Raw genomic sequence first — 17499 nt, 5'->3', positions numbered from 1 at the left:
GTGGATTTTGTAGATGGAAACTGAGTGGCTGTGTGCTAAGTAGCTTGCTTACCAACCACATGGTTCCGGGTTCAGTCCCACTGCATGGCACCTTGTGCAAGTGTCTTCTACTATAGCCTCGGGCCGACCAAAGCCTTGTGAGTGGATTTGGTAGATGGAAACTGAAAGAAGCCCGTCGTATACATATATATAGGTACAGGAGTGGCTGTGTGGTTAGTAGCTCGCTAACGCGCATGCGTTGAGTTATTTGCTGTGTTGAGTTTTGACGATGCGGACGGAATCCTTTGAGCTGCTTGCCAGCGGTTTGTTGGCGAAAGTTGTACTAGTGGAAAAGAATGTATCCAGACATTAGCGAGTATGAACTATCCACATCAGAGGAGGAGCTCGTTAAGTTGGTAAACAGAATGGACGAGCATTTGGAAAGAATAAAAAGTTTTGCTGACGCGGCAGAGGTAAAGAAAAAGGAAGTAGACCTAACCGAACTGAAGGAGCTGTGTATGATGACACAGAAGGTGGGAAGTGATATAAAGTTATTACCCCCGAAAATGGTTATGGTAAATATGGAAAAGAAGACTATTACCTACAAGGTGCACTCAGTGGAGAGTAGGAGGGTGGAGCAGATGAAGATGAAAAAAGTAGAAAAAGCTCTGAAGGGGCTTTCGAAGGAAGATATATAGCAAAAGGAAGCAGATATGGGACGGTGGTTGTCCAGTTTAGGACAGAAGAGGAGGCAAAGAGGCTGGCAAGTACAACTGTAAAAACTGAGGAACTAGTACTTCTACCCTCCTATCTTGGAAGAAAGAATTCTAAGGTGAGGGTAGAAGGAATTCCACCTGACATAAAAGTGGCTTGGGTTGCGGCAGCTGTCCTCGTTGGAAGTGAGGAGGTGACGGTCCTCTAAGCCACAGAGACAGAGGAAGGAAGCTACAAAGGAAAAATACTGGATATGATCATACAAGCGGAGGCGAAGGAGCTGGAAAATTTGGCGGAAACGGTGACGATGGGAGAAATAGTATTGAGAGTATGGGTAGAAGGCAGAACCCCGCTATGCTTTAAATGTGGCCAAAAAGGCCACATTACAGCACACTGCCCACTACAGAAGAAAAAGATAGAGGAAAAAACAGATGAACCAGTTGCGGAGACGAAGGAGAAAAAAGAGGATGAAAAGAAAGACAGATGAAAGGAGGAAGAATGGATTGTAGCAGAGAGTAGAAGGAAGAAAAGAAAGAACAGCGAGTGTGATATGGTACCCCAGTCCAACTCCATCCCACCCAAGACCACTCAGACCCACCCGCCCCATACAGACACCAGACCCACCCACTCCCTTTCCCCACAAGAAAAAAAGAAAAAGAAAAAAGAGCAGACACCACAGAATTTAGAAAACCCCTCCCCCGGTGAAAAAGGTTGCGAAAGAATGTTGTCATTAAGCGATAGTGAGAGTGGAAATAGAAGGACTAGACCAGAGATTAGAGAAGAATTCAGACTCAAAGGCAGCGAGTGGTGTTGCTCAGAGTGGGGTGAGTAGCACACTCTTCATATTTTCATTTTCAGATATCATGCATGTGAAGGCGCATGGCTCAGTGGTTAGAGCGTCGAGCTTACGATCGTGAGGTTGTGAGCTCGAATCCCGGACCGGGCTGCGTGTTGTGTTCTTGAGCAAGACACTTTATTTCCCGTTGCTCCAGTTCACTCAGCGACGTCACTGCTGCCAAGCTGTATCGACCTTTGTCTTTCCCTTGGATAACACTGGTGGCGTGGAGAGGGGAGGCTGGTATGCATGGGCGACTGCTGGTCTTCCATAAACAACCTTGCCCGGACTTGTGTCTAGGAGGGTAACTTTCTAGGTGCAATCCCATGGTCATTCATGACCGAAGGGGGTCTTTACCCCCTTTATCATAAACTTAATTTATTTTCTCACGTTCATTTTCAAGTCACTCACAGTATCATTTTATTTTTACATATTCTTAATTGTTATATGTCCCCTCTGTGTAATGCCTTTATGGCAAAATAATTGAAATAAAGTAGCTTGCTTACCAGCCACTTAGTTCCGGGTTCAATCACATTGTGTGGCACCTTGGGCAAATGTATTCTACTATAGCCTCAGGCCGACCAAAGCCTTGTGAGTGGATTTGGTCGACGGAAATATATGTATATATATATATATATATAGTTATATATATAAAAAAAAAAAAATAATAATAATGATATATATATATATACATATATAAAAATTTATAAGTATAAATTATTAATTTAAATAATCTTTTAAATTTTAACTTTTAATAATTTAAATTTTGAATTTTATATTTTATATATTTTATTAATTAATTTTTTTTCGATGTATTGGTTTATGATTTTCACTGTTTAATTTGCCTAATAGTGGTTTTATCTCTAATTTAATATAGTATATATGTATGTTTGTGTTTGTGTGTCTGTGTTTATCCCCCCAACATCGCTTGACTACTGATGCTGGTGTGTTTACGTCCATGTATCTTAGCGGTTCGGCAAAAGAGACTGATAGAATAAGTGCTAGGCTTACAAAGCATTAGTCCCGGGGTCGATTTGCTCGACTAAAGACGGTGCTCCAGCATGGCCACAGTCACATGACTGAAACAAGTAAAAGAGTATGTCTTACAGTGACAACATTGAAGTTGACGATGATGAAATAGATTTAGGAAATAACATATTCTACAGTGAAGATAATGAAATTGAGGCCAGCAGTGGGCAATTTGAGACGAAAATCTCTATAAATTACACCAAAAATCATTTGCATGGTTCCTGTATCTGGGGACCAGTATTTTGTAACAGAATATGAGTAAACTGTCTTAAAATGACCAGGTGAAAATTTTAAAAAAAGAATTGAAAGTGAAATCTCTATGTGTATAAAGCTGAAGTTGTCTGTGTGTGGCAGGTTTGGTAGCCTTCAACTAACACTATCTCCTCCGAGACCCTGTGACACAATTTGACCAAAATTGAGAGTATGATAGAAGACTTCAAATCGGACCATGTTAACAACAAAAATTGTTTTCATCAAAAAGGTGCTGTTTTTCTATGAAGATCCCTATTTTTTGTGATTTTTTGACTGCTGTGTTGCCATTTTTCGGTGTATTTCAACCAGAAAAATGTTCACTTAAAGAGAATAACAAACTACATGAAACAACGTTTTTACTTTTCAAAAATTCCAATTCTAAAGGGTCGAAACAACCCGATTAACTCCGGGCGATACTGCTAGTATATATATAAAGCTGAAGTTGTCTGTGTGTGGCAGGTTTGGTAGCCTTCAACTAACACTATCTCCTCCGAGAACCTGTGGAGCAAGTTGACCAAAATTGAGAGTATGATAGAAGAAGGCCTGTTCTTCCTTCTGTAGAAGATAAAATTCAAATCGGACCATGTTAACACCAAAAATTATTTACATCAAAAAGGTGCTTTTTTTTCTATGAAAATCCCTATATTTTGTGATTTTTTGGCTGCTGTGTCACCATTTTTCGGTGTATTTCAACCAGAGAAATGTTCAAAGCTACATAATGCAACATTTTTACTTTTCAAAAATTCCAATTCTAAAGGGTCGAAAAGAACCCGAGCAACGCCGGGTTATACTGCTGGTAGTCAACATAAGGGAACAGACAAAAATGCTGGAACGAATCCAACCAGTCAGTAGAGACACCTATTGGAGAATTCAAGAAATACAATCATACAAAGGGAAATAACTTCTACACTACATCAACCAAGCTCCAATTATTAATTAAGGTGCTTAATTAGCGATCGCTGACTCGCAGTTTCTATCTGAACAGGGTAAGTTGACAAAGATTTACTTTAAGGCTTTAATGATGATAATAATACTAATAATAATATTGTAAATCGTAGAATTCTGTGAATCTTTCGATGTTACAGTAATTATTTCGAAGCGAAAACATAAAAATATAAGGAAAATATATTAATTCTTCTTAAATAATATTTTCTTCTTTAGATACAAGACCTGAAATTTGAGGGAGGTCAATAGTCGATTACATCGGCTTCAATATTTAACTGGTACTTAATTTATCGACCCAGAAAGAATAAAAGGTTAAAGTCAGCCTCGACGGAATTTGAACTCAGAACGTACCTCGTCTTAATTAATAACTTCCAAACTGAAATGTTGATTTGTTGTTTCTGAAAACCTATGATCGGATGTTACATGTGATATAGAGGAAATTTATTTGTAAAATGAGAGGAAAATCGTATGGTAGAAGCCATAGCCACCCATAATAAAAAGGAATACGGGTGGGGTACTAGTCGCGTAGACTGGACCCTATTACGCGCATCTGCGCTAGCCAGTCGATCCTTCAGCGACTTGCGTATGCAAAACGTTTTTTTTTTTCAAAGTAGACCACTACAGGCGACAATTCACTTGTGTTTACTTTGAATAGCTACGGCAAACTTCGTTAACCATTCAACTATGCTCGTTCTCTTTCAACTGGGATTTAACCCCTGACCAACCCTAAATTATTAGACATTTTGGTCGTGGCCATCCCGCTTTGTTGTAAATCCAATACTGCATTGTTCAGTTTGACTTTAAAAAAACATTCGGCTGCTATTTCTAACAGCTCGCTGGAAGATATCTCTTGACCGAACTTGTACAAGGTCTGTGTTTGCTCCTTGTTTTCAGTTTCTCCAAAGACCCAACTGAACTCTCGTCTTTAACTTCAGCTGAACAGTTCCCAGTCTCAAGATTGCCCTGGTCGTGCAGACCTGATCAAAGGAGTTTATTTTTAACCAGGCGTAAAGTGACCCTTTACTTCATAGAAATGTTTTATTTCTACGTGGGGGAAATTTGGTTACTATAAGTTTACATTGAAGAGACTTGGTCGTTGACAGGAGCCTCATAAGTTAAAGCAGTGAACCATTTCATACGAGGCAATTAGTGTTATCTTCGTCTGTGATCTGTCACTGTACTACCCTTCCTCTATCTGCCTGGCAACTAAATTCTGACCCCACGTTGTTGGCTTGTCATCAGGAACCGATTTTCCTGTTGAAGCCTACAGTAAAATTACCTTGTTGGGGAGGGGTTAAGCCAATTTTTTAAAACTTCTTTTTGAATTTTCATGCTTTTTTTTTTCAATGCTTCTAATTGTTTTGTGACAAAAAAAAAAGGCAATTGTCTTCAAAATAATATACACCGTATATCGTTGAAAAATATTTCCTAAGCTTCAGTATGGGCTCGCTATTAACTTAGTTTTTGCAATGTTGCGTCAATCAGCTCATTTCCATACGCATACCTACGACTGGCTAGCGCGGATGCGCGTCTTCGCGCACAGGGTCCTGTCTCCACGACTAGTACCTTTGTTTTGTTGAGTCTTTTATTTCCTTTGTTTAAAACAAAACCCATTTTATTTGATATATATTCAGCCATTATATACATATATCATTATGCGCGCATCTTAATTTGCATACTCGCGCTAGGTAGTCGTTGAAGGATCGACCAGTCATGACGGACTAGCACGAGTGCGCCCACCGGGACCATTGTTTTTGAGTAGTACCTTTGGTAGAGTATGGAGGACTGGTTATGTGGTCATGCTGCCTCTAATTTTTATTTCATCCCCCTGCAATGCTTCTAGATGTCTCACCAACGTATGTAATGTTCTTGTCTTTACAAGCACCCCACAAGAAAATCTCTGTCTATAGATGAGTAGAGGCGAATTATATCCATTCTACCCGGACACAACCTGTGAGGTGTTCAGAGTGGTTGCAGCTATTGATTCTACTGAGGAGATCCTCCCTGCTCACAAAGACGTGTGTCGCCATTTCCGTGAGTGGTCGTAACCCCTGCGGGAGGAAGGAGAATAATTACCGTTGTCCCTTTTTTAATGAAGGACTCATGAAATTGTAAGATGCATTTGGAGTGAGGATTTTGCTCCATGAGCCGACTCTACTCTTTGGGGTTTATAAAATACTAATGTTGATGATAATAATAATGATTTTTTTTTTGTATTTTTAAGTGCAAAACCTGAAATTTGTAGGAAGGGGACAAGTTAATTTCAGTGACTCGAGTGCTCTACTGCTTGTTTTATTTACCTCGAAAGGATGAAAGTCGACCTCAGTGGAAGTCATACTTTGGAAGGAAAGAAGTTTGGGGCCCCAACTCATGACAGACGAAATATAAAGAGAGACCTTCACTGTGGGCTAGCTAGCAAGCTGGTCTTCAGAGAAGGGACTCCTGGTTAGGTGGGAGGGGCATCTGGATGCTCAAATGATCAATCGTACTCACCCTCACAGTGTGTACATGATTAAAGAGAAATAAACAATGCACAGACACACTCCCATTCCTGATTGCTTTTATCTCTAGTTTGACAAAGCTATTTACAAACGAAATGCTGTTAAGCAATTAATCCGGCATCTTAGTGATTCTGCAGTATTTAATATTGTAGCAAGTCAGGAAAGCTATTTTAGTTGTCACACCATAGCACTGTTCTGCTATGACATTCTCCAGCCCATCAGGGTGGGCACGTATGGATCCTAGAGGGCAATTCAGTGCCCATGAAGAGAAGTGGGAGTTTTAATTAGTTAGCGGAAAGGCGGCACACAAGTAACAATGCTTCTTTATCATTAACTCTGATCACTTCATAAACAGCCCATTTCACTTGTGGCAACTTTGCTCTGTGAAATTCTGGATGGCATCAACTCACTACTCTGGTCATGTTATGCCCACTATATTTTCGTTTTGGCTAGCTCCTCTCCCATTAGCTTCTAACACCTTCCAACTCAATCTACTTATGCAAGCATGGACAGTAAATGCATGACAATGGTAGTGATATAAAATCTGTAATGTTGAATTACTTATGTTGGTCAAATATCCAGTTTTATCTTACTGCTTCTTTTCCTATTTCAGAATATCACAACGTGTTGACGTGAAGGAAATCTCTCCATTCAGAAGTGTCTTTGATATTCTCATCACCTAAAGGAAGACTGTATATTTATAAGGAGCATTCAGGAATAAGTCTACCTCTGTATATAAATACAGTCTATAACAAGGAACAGCGAAATATTTTTCTTTCTGTGGAATGTATGGAAGAAACACTGCATTAAATTGTTATTTGAATGAAGTGACAAAAGTGAACAGAAATGTATTCATGGAAATGAAAAACACTTTATCATTGTGAAGTGTATGCTAAGTAATTCACTCATGATGAATAATTTAACTGAATCAGAAAATCTTGATAAAGAGGAAAAGCCATATCACTGTAATATCTGCGGAAAATCATTTTCTTACAGTAGTGTCATTGTTAGACATAAACGTACACATACGGGAGAGAAGCCATATCATTGTGAGATCTGTGGTAAATCATTCTCTTGTAATAGTTATTTGGTTACTCACAATCGCATTCATACTGGTGAGAAACCTTATCATTGTGATATCTGTGGTAAATCATTCTCTCGTAATAGTTATTTGGTTACTCACAATCGCATTCATACTGGTGAGAAACCTTATCATTGTGATATCTGTGGTAAATCATTCTTTGAACCTAATGTTTTAACTAACCATAAGAAGATTCATACTGGTGAAAAACCATATCAGTGTGATATCTGTGGTAAATCATTCTCTCGTAATGGTCATTTGGTTACTCACAATCGCATTCATATTGGTGAGAAACCTTATCATTGTGAGATCTGTGGTAAATCATTCTCTCAAAGTAGTCAATTGACTAGGCACAAACTTACACATACAGGAGAGAAACCTTATCATTGTGATATCTGTGGTAAATCATTCTCTCAAAGCAATAACTTGACTGATCACATACGTACACATACAGGAGAGAAACCATATCATTGTGATATCTGTGGTAAATCATTCTCTCAAAGCAATAACTTGACTGATCACAAACGTACACATACAGGAGAGAAACCATATCATTGTGATATCTGTGGTAAATCATTCTCTCGTAATAGTCATTTGGTTACTCACAATCGACTTCATATTGGTGAGAAATCTTATCATTGTGATATTTGTGGTGAGTCATTTTCTCAAAGGCATCAGTTGAATAGACACACGCATACACATGGAGTAGAGAAGCCATAACCTTGCATTAGTTGTTGTAATTCATTTTTTGGAAATGGTGTTGTAACTACACACGAAAATCTTCATACCAGACACAACCTATGTAATGGTCATGTCTGTGTTAAAGCATTCTCTCATAGACCCTAACTTAACTGTCCATGAACGAATCCCTACATGAGAGTAGCCATGTCAGTGTGACATGTGTGGCAAATGATTCTCTCGAAAAAGCCACATGCATAAACATGTGGCTATTCACAGAGATGTGTTACTGTCTCAATGTCAAAATTTATTAAGTCATAACAATAATTAACACTAATTGGTCTGCTAAAACACAGGCTTTTTCCTTTCATCAGTTATAGGAATTTCTTAATAAAGAATAATGAATAAAATATTTATTTTGTGCTTGTTTTTTTGCACTATATCTGGACCCTGTTCCCTTTGTACCTTAAACCTGTCAACTGGCACAAGGTGACGTCCCTTCAATACTACCTTCCTCCCTGCCAGTTTTGAGCTATTTTGTCTTGCAAGGTCCTTGGGGACCATGTCGGTTTGTAAAAGGGTTGACATTAGGAAATGCATTCTGCTGTAGAAAAGCCAAATCAGACAAGGGAAACTGGTGCAGCTCATGGCTTTGTCAGCTCCGGTTGAAGCATCCAACATATGCCTGAATGGAAAACAAACATTAAACGATGTAGGAAGTATTCTTAGCAAGGTGAAGCGCTTGTCCTTTGACATGCACAACAGCAACTAACATATCTCTGAACTCCATGTATGTGTTTTTTATTATTGGTATTGTGTGTCTATACGGTGATTTGAAATGTTGTCTGTTGACAAACAGTAATTTTCGCCCTTTGGGGCAGGAAATTTCTGAATTTTTGTGAAATGTTAATCTTTGAAAATTTTTCCTCTTGTCATTTGTAACGAGGTTCTCTTGTCTTTTGAGACAAGTTCAAAATAAAGGAGTACGACAGGGTCCTTTGTCTCTGCCTGAATGGAAAACAAATGTCAAATAATGATGAATCAAGTATTTATAGCAAAGTGAAATTTTTTTTTCTTTTTGACTTGCAACTGACATATTTTGCTTCTCATCTTCCTCCAACGTATTGTGAATAAATATACAAATATTTCTGGTGCCTACTATTTTAGAACCAATACTTTGAATGTGTCAAGCAGGTAACTGGCAGAAACCTAAGCACATCGGGTAAAATGCTTAATGGTAGTTCGTCTGCCGTTACATTCTGAGTTCATATTCCGCTGAGGTCGACTTTGCCTTTCATGCTTTCGGGGTCGATAAATTAAGTACCAGTTACATACTGGGGTCGATGTAATTGACTTAATCCGTTTGCCTGTCCTTGTTTTCCCCTCTGTGTTTAGCCCCTTATGGGTAATAAAGAAATAGGTATTTTGTCTGCTGCCACGCTCTGAGTTCAAATCTCGGCAAGGTTAGTTAGTTAGTTAATTTTTTGGCTCAAAAAGCAAAAAGCAAGGCCATGTAGGGGGGACATGGAGTTATGTACAGGGTGGTGTTCATGTAAAGAGTTCAGGCCACTTGAGATCAAGGGAGACTTTGAACCGAGCGGTCGTCGGCATCTTCACCATCTTGTCTGGCAGCTTATTCCACGGATCCGAAACCCGGACGGAGAAAGCCCCTCTCCTTCGATTGAGATGAAATCGTCGCAGATAGAGCTTTTCGGAATGACCCCGCAGCCGACGCTCTGGAGCAGGAGTGAAGAATAGCTCTTTCGAGGGGTTACACTTTCCGCTTATGATGTTGTGAGCAAGAATGAGATCACCACGGCATCGTCGTTTTTCTAGAGAATAAAGGTCGAGTGTCTGCAGCCTTTCTTCATAAGACAAATTCTTGAGACCAAGAACCATGCGGGTAGCCAGCTTCTGGACTCTTTCAAGATGCTGTATGTCTTTGAGGAGATAAGGAGATGAGGCTTGAATCCCGTACTCCAATATGGGTCTCACCAGTGTGACATAGAGCGGTAGGAATATGGCTGCTGTGAGCATTCCAAATGACCATCGAATCAAGAACAGAATTCCGCGTGCTTTGTTGGCAGCACGGACACACTGGGCCGAAGGCGAAAAGGGGGAATCCACCAAGATACCCAGGTCTTTTACCTTATCGGTCCTCTCCAGCAGCAGACGACCCTCCTCGAAATCAAGTTGAGTTGCAGGAGGAGAGCCAACAGGCAGATGACAGCAATTTGACACGTTCAGACACAGGTCCCATTCGTTAGACCATCTCCAAATTTGGTGGAGGCATCGACAAAGATCCTCTATATCACTGCGAGGAGCGACCAGTTTGACATCGTCGGCAAATAGAAGGGTGTGTTGCATGAGGTCGTCGGGCAAGTCATTTATGAAGACTAAGAACAATAAGGGCCCAAGCACTGAACCTTGAGGCACGCCACTGCACTCACTGGAGACGTCGGACCGCGAACCATTAACTTGGACTTGGAAGGAGCGATCTGAGAGGAAGGCACCAACCCATCATACACTATCTGGATGGAAACTATATGCTTGAAGCTTGACAAGTAATAGGCGGTGGTTTACCGAGTCAAAAGCTTTGGCAAAGTCCAATAAAACGATGTCAACAGCATCACTATCATTGAGGATGCGCATCACCAATTCTTCCATTACCAGTAAGTTGGTCAAGCATGATCTCTTCGGCACGAAGCCGTGTTGGGAATCAGAGATAGAGGCTGTGTTTTGGAGGTGGAGCATCATACTTTTCTTAAGGATGGTTACGAACATCTTGCTGATTATTGATGTAAGGGAAACCGGTCGGTAGTTAAGCGGGTCTTCGCGGCTCCCTTTCTTGAAAATTGGGCAGATTATTGCTGTTCTCCAGTCCGCAGGTATAACACCCGTCGCCAATGACATATTGAATAGACGTGTTAAGGGCTCGCAGATGACCGGAGCCAACGCTTTGTTAACCCGTGGGTGTATGCCGTCAGAGCCGTGACCCTTGTTGACATCGAGGCCTTGAATAACGCATTCGACTTCGTCCCGCGTGATAATTAATCGAAGCATTGGTGGTACCGATCTATCAAATGGAGGGGGTTCATGACCATCATCTTGTTTGAAAATAGTTGAAAAAGCCTCAGCAAATAATTGACTCTGTTGATAAGGGTCCTCAATCGATACGCCTTTTGAGTCTACCAACGTTGCAATTTGGTTGTTCAAGCGGGAATTCCATTGGACATGGGCAAAGAAGGTTTTTGGATTGCTACTGGCATTTGCCGCGATTTTGTATTCATATCTGAAGCGTTCTTCCTTTTCAATTTTCACGGCTCGGTCTCGTTGAGTTTTATACACCTCAAAAGCTGCAGTCGAATCCAGATTTTTGAATTCAGCCCAAGCAATATCTCTGAGTCGAAGTTCTCGTCTTAACCTTCTTCGTCACCCAGGGCTTGTGTTTCTTCTTTTTGGGAAGCCCAACGGGAACTGCCTGGTCAGTCAACCAGATTACATAGTTCGTCAACTGAGGACATCATCAGGGATTTCATTCTTTCGGGGTGGATAAATTAAGTACCAGCTGTGTACTTGGGTTCAACGTAAGCAAATGGCCACCTCCACCAAAATTTCAATCCTTTTGCCTAGAATAGAAAAAATTTCATTGAATGTGTGTCATTTACCAAATCCACTCACAAATTTTCACCAACCTAATCCCCTGAGGAGGCTATTTACGAATGAAAGGCTGTTAAGCAATTAATCCAGCATCTTAGAGATTCTGCCAGTATTTAATATTGTAGCAAGTCAGGAAAGCTATTTTAGTTGTCACACCATAGCACAGTTTTGCCATGGCATTCTCTTGCTCATGAGGGTTGGGCACGTATGGATCCTGGAGGACAGATCAATCTATTTCTCATACGTAAGTTATAATGCTTTCCCTGACTCATGCCCACATACACCTGGCTATGCTCTTACTACTAGTCAGATCTCATCCTTATCATCATTTAATGTCCGTTTTCCCCGCTGGCATAGGTTGGACAGTTCGACTGGGGTCTGGGAAGCCAGGAGGCTGCACCAGGCTCCAGTCTGATCTGTGTTTAGCCCCTTGTGGGTAGTAAAGAAATAGGTATTTCGTCTGCGCTACGTACTGGGGAAAGGGTATCTTTTTTTCTTCACAAATGTAAATAAACCCAATCTGTTTCTTAAACGAGGGACATATTCATACGGCACAGAATGTTTTCACCTCAATAGACGTCACTGATTGGTTGAAATTGAAGAAAAAAAACAACAAATATCTTACAAACTATAGAATTTTCTCAATAAAGCCAAAAGAAAAAGATGTTTTATAAACACTTTCTACCAGTATACGAAGTTTAAAAGTGTTTAGTTACATGGAAATTATTTTAAAAAACTGCTGGTCAAACCGAAAAGATCCGAGCCCAGAGCCACGTGCTTGGCAAGGTTTCTTATGACACAGTCTGTCTACATTGTTCTAGACTTTCGTTACAACTAATCCCTGAAGTCAAAGTATATTCATAGAAAAAGGCACAGAGGTAAAAAGCCATATCTGTGGTAAATCAAAAGAACTTTAATGAACTTTGGAATTCTGTTTATGTTACTTAATTATCTACATTACTTCATGAGTATAGCCTCAACCACTAGGATGTCTAGAGAACTCACATGTATTTTAGCTGATGAGTACCGGACACGTTTATATGCTGCAATTTTTGCAACTTTTAATAAAGCCTGTCCTTGTATGAAACGATTGTACTAAAAACCTATCCATTCTTGTTGCTTTTTTCTCGCTTATAATCACCCCACATTACTGTATTGTTAAAACCGTATAGTTTGTTTTGGTGCATCTAAGTTAGGTACCATATTCAAGTAAATTCATTTAAATTAACTTGAATCTTTATTGCTTTTTGAATATATGTATATATATATATATATATGTATATATATATATATATATATGTATATATATATATATATGTATATATATATATATATGTATATATATATACTAAGCAATAACGGGTTTAGCAACGAATTGCCTTACCACATACCGAATTTAGAAATAGCAGTCAAAGAGTTATAGCTATTTCTTCTACTAAAAAGGGAGATCTCAGTAAAAACAGCAATTGGAAGGCAGACACAAACAGGTAAGAGAGAATGAATTGACGGCAATCTATCATACAATTTTAAGTTATCTACGGACGCACGTTTCGAATATATATATATGTATATATATATATATATGTATATATATATATGTATATGTATATATATATGTATATGTATATATATATATATATATATGCATATGTATATATATATGTATATGTATATATATATATATATATATATGTATATATATATATATGTATCATCATCATCATCATCATCATCATTTAACGTCCGCTTTCCATGCTAGCATGGGTTGGACGGTTCAACTGGTGTCTGGGGAGCCCGAAGGCTGCACCAGGCCAGTCAGATCTGGCAGTGTTTCTACAGCTGGATGCCCTTCCTAACGCCAACCACTCCGAGAGTGTAGTGGGTGATTTTATGTGCCACCGACACAGGTGCCAGACGAGGCTGGCGAACGGCCACGCTCGGATGGCGTTTTTATGTGCCACCGACACAGGTGCCAGACAAGGCTAGCAGACGACCACGCTCGGATGGTGTTTTTATGTGCCACCGACACAGGTGCCAGACAAGGCTAGCAGACGACCACGCTCGGATGGTGTTTTTTATGTGCCACCGACACAGGTGCCAGACGAGGCTGGCGAATGGCCACGCTCGGATGGTGTTTTTATGTGCCACCGACACAGGTGCCAGACAAGGCTAGCAGACGACCACGCTTGGATGGTGTTTTTTATGTGCCACCGACACAGGTGCCAGACGAGGCTGGCGAACGGCCACGCTCGGATGGTGTTTTTATGTGCCACCGACACATGTGCCAGACAAGGCTAGCAGACGACCACGCTCGGATGGTGTTTTTTATGTGCCACCGACACAGGTGCCAGACAAGGCTAGCAACGACCACGCTCGGATGGTGTTTTTATGTGCCACCGACACAGGTGCCAGACAAGGCTAGCAGACGACCACGCTCGGATGGTGTTTTTTATGTGCCACCGACACAGGTGCCAGACGAGGCTGGCGAATGGCCACGCTCGGATGGTGTTTTTATGTGCCACCGACACAGGTGCCAGACAAGGCTAGCAGACGACCACGCTTGGATGGTGTTTTTTATGTGCCACCGACACAGGTGCCAGACGAGGCTGGCGAACGGCCACGCTCGGATGGTGTTTTTATGTGCCACCGACACATGTGCCAGACAAGGCTAGCAGACGACCACGCTCGGATGGTGTTTTTTATGTGCCACCGACACAGGAGCCAGATTAGGCTGGCGATCGGCCACGATTGGATGGTGATTGTTACGTGCCCACAGCATGGAGGCCAGTCGGTGCGGTACTGGCTACGGCCACGTTCGGATGGTATTCTTGTGTGCCACCGGCACTGGTACCACAATGATACAAATTCCATTGATGTTCATCTATTTTGATTTTGTTTGATTTTCACTTGCCTCAACAGGTCTTCACAAGTGTCACAAGAAGGAAGGTATGCACAGGTGGACTGACTACGTCCCAGGTAGGGGCCACGGGTTATGGCCTGACTAGTCTTGCCGGGTCTTCTCACGCACAGCATACTTCCATAGGTCTCGGTCTCTAGTCATTTCCTTGGTGAGACCTAAAGTTCGTAGGTCGTGCTTCACCACTTTGTCCCAGGTTTTCCTGGGTCTACCTCTTCCACAGGTTCCCTCAACTGCTAGGGTGTAGCACTTTTGCACACAACTATCTTCAGCCATTCTCGTCATATGACCATACCAGCGCAGCCGTCTCTCTTGCACACCACAACTGACGCTTCTTAGGTTCAACTTTTCTCTCAAGGTACTTACACTCTGACGATTATGAAAACTGACATTACACATCCATCGGAGCATACTGGCTTCATTTCTTGCGAGCTTACGCATATCCTCAGCAGTCACGGCCCATGTTTCACTACCATGTAGCATGGCTGTACGTACACATGCATCATAAAGTCTGCCTTTTACTCTGAGCGAGAGGCCTTTTGTCACCAGCAGGGGTAAGAGCTCTCTAAACTTTGCTCAGGCTATTCTTACTCTAGCAGTTACACTTTCAGCACACCCACCCCCGCTACTAACTTGGTCTCCTAGGTAGCGGAAGCTATCAACTACTTCTAGTTTGTCTCCCTGGAACGTGGTAGAAGTAGGTCTCTGCACATTTCCAGTGTTTATTTCTCCTGAGCATCTGCCACATACGAAAACTATCTTCCCAGTTAGCCTACCTTTGACATTGCTGCACCTCTTATGTGTCCATAGCTTACACTTGGTGCACCTTATAGAGTTTCTACCTACACCTTTTCTACAGATCAAGCAGGGCCATCTACCTGAAGTCGTTTGTGGTTGGTCCACCTTCCTACTTATTAGGACTTTGGTTTTGGCTAGGTTGATTCTAAGGCCCTTCGATTCTAATCCTTGTTTCCACACCTGAAACTTCTCCTCCAGTTCTGATAGTGACTCAGCAATTAGAGCAAGGTCATCAGCATAGAGGAGCTCCCAGGGGCATCCTGTCTTAAATTCTTCCGTTATTGCCTGGAGGACTATGATAAATAGGAGGGGGGTGAGGACTGAACCTTGGTGGACCCCAACCTCTACCCGGAATTCTTCACTGTACTCGTTGCCAACCCTCACCTTACTAGCTGCGTCTCTGTACATGGCTCGCACAGCTCTCACTAACCATTCATCTATCCCAGTTTCCTCATTGACCACCAGATAAGGGATCGGGGGACCCTGTCAAAGGCTTTCTCTAAGTCAACAAAAGCCAGGTACAAGGGCTTACCTTTGGCTAGGTATTTCTCCTGCAGCTGTCTTACCAGGAATATAGCATCAGTAGTACTTTTCCCTGGCACGAACCCAAACTGCATATCATCTAAGCTAACTCTCTCTCTAATTAACTGGGCTATAACCCTCTCCGTAACCTTCATTACCTGATCCAACAGCTTGATGCCCCTGTAGTTATTTGTATCTAGGGCATCGCCTTTACCTTTGTAGCAGTTGACTATTATGCTGCTACACCAGTCATTGGGTATGACTCCTTCGTGTATCACCTGGTTAACTATACGGGTGACTATGCTATAGCCGACACTACCAGATATTTTGAGCATCTCTGCAGTAATTCCTGATGGGCCTGGGGCTTTCCCTGTCTTCATGCTTCTAATTGCCTTAGCTACCACGGAACTATCAACTCGGATAGCTGGTCCCTCTGTTGGGTTAACATTCAGCAGACTCTCTTTATCCCATTCATTTTCCTCATGCAGCAACCTTTCATAGTGGCGTCTCCAAGCTTCTCTCTTTGCATCCTCATTTAGCGCAAGTGAACCATCCTCCATGCGAACACATTTCTCTCCTACCACATCACGATTCTCTCTCACACACTGTCTTGCAACACGAAATACCTCAAGTCTTTCATCCTCACGGCGCAGGACATTGGCAAATTTTCTTTTATCTGCTTCCCCTCTGGCTAGATAGACCTGTCTCCTAGCTTCCCTTCTGGCAGTCTGATACACTTCCCTGCTACCACCGTTCTTCCAGGCCTTCCAAGCCTGTTTCTTTTGTCTAATAGCCCTGTCAACAATATTGTTCCACCACCACGTTATTTTGGGACTTAAGGGGACTTTGCACCAGCCACAGATCTGGTCAGCGGCTTTCAGCAGGTTGTCCCTCAGCAACGTCCAGTTGTCTTCTACCCCATGTGTAGCTATACCCCCTTCAACTTCGTCAAAGGCTTCAAGTAACATATCTCTAAATCTCTGTCCATTCGCAGGGTCTTTAAGCTTCCAGACCCTTCTTCTCCATGTTGGTCGTCTTCTAGTCGCCCTCTTAGTCCTGATCCTAAAGTCACTAACTACCAGTCTATGTTGTGGGGTGCATTCTTCGCCTGGGAAGGTTTTGGCATTTATAAGCAGCCATCTTTCCCTTTTTCTGGCAAGGATGTAGTCGATTTGGCTAGTATGCCGGCCCGATCGGTAGGTGACCAGGTGGCTTGTTGGTTTCCTGAAGTTAGTGTTGCAGACCATAAGACTATTCGCATATATATGTATATATATATATATATATATGTATATATATATATATGTTATATATATAATATATATGTATATATGTATATATATATATATGTATATATATGTATATATATGTATATATGTATATCCGTAATAATGAAGGGTGAAATTAATTAATTTGGAATAATTATCAATTACACCAAGTAGTCTTCGGCATGTAAAAGCCTCATTCGAGGAGAATTTAAGTAATACTAAGCAATAAAGGGTTTAGCAACGAATTGCCTTACCACATACCGAATTTAGAAATAGCAGTCAAAGAGTTATAGCTATTTCTTCTACTAAAAAGGGAGATC

The 17499-nt window shown here is 41.4% G+C and overlaps 1 protein-coding gene across 1 annotated transcript in view; it reads left to right on the top strand.

Moving 5' to 3' along the window:
• The window catches only part of LOC118768293 (zinc finger protein 271-like), a 38979-nt gene that overhangs the window by 4591 nt on the left and 16889 nt on the right, over positions 1-17499 (top strand). The window contains exon 3 of the mRNA XM_036514479.1: positions 7237-7568. Within this exon, the coding sequence (XP_036370372.1) occupies positions 7237-7568 (332 nt within the window). The remainder of the gene's footprint in view (positions 1-7236; positions 7569-17499) is intronic.

This window comes from Octopus sinensis, linkage group LG28 (assembly GCF_006345805.1).
Source record: "Octopus sinensis linkage group LG28, ASM634580v1, whole genome shotgun sequence".
NCBI lineage: Eukaryota > Metazoa > Mollusca > Cephalopoda > Octopoda > Octopodidae > Octopus > Octopus sinensis.
Note: the sequence above shows the minus strand (reverse complement) of the source record. Positions and strands in the feature narration are given on the sequence as shown.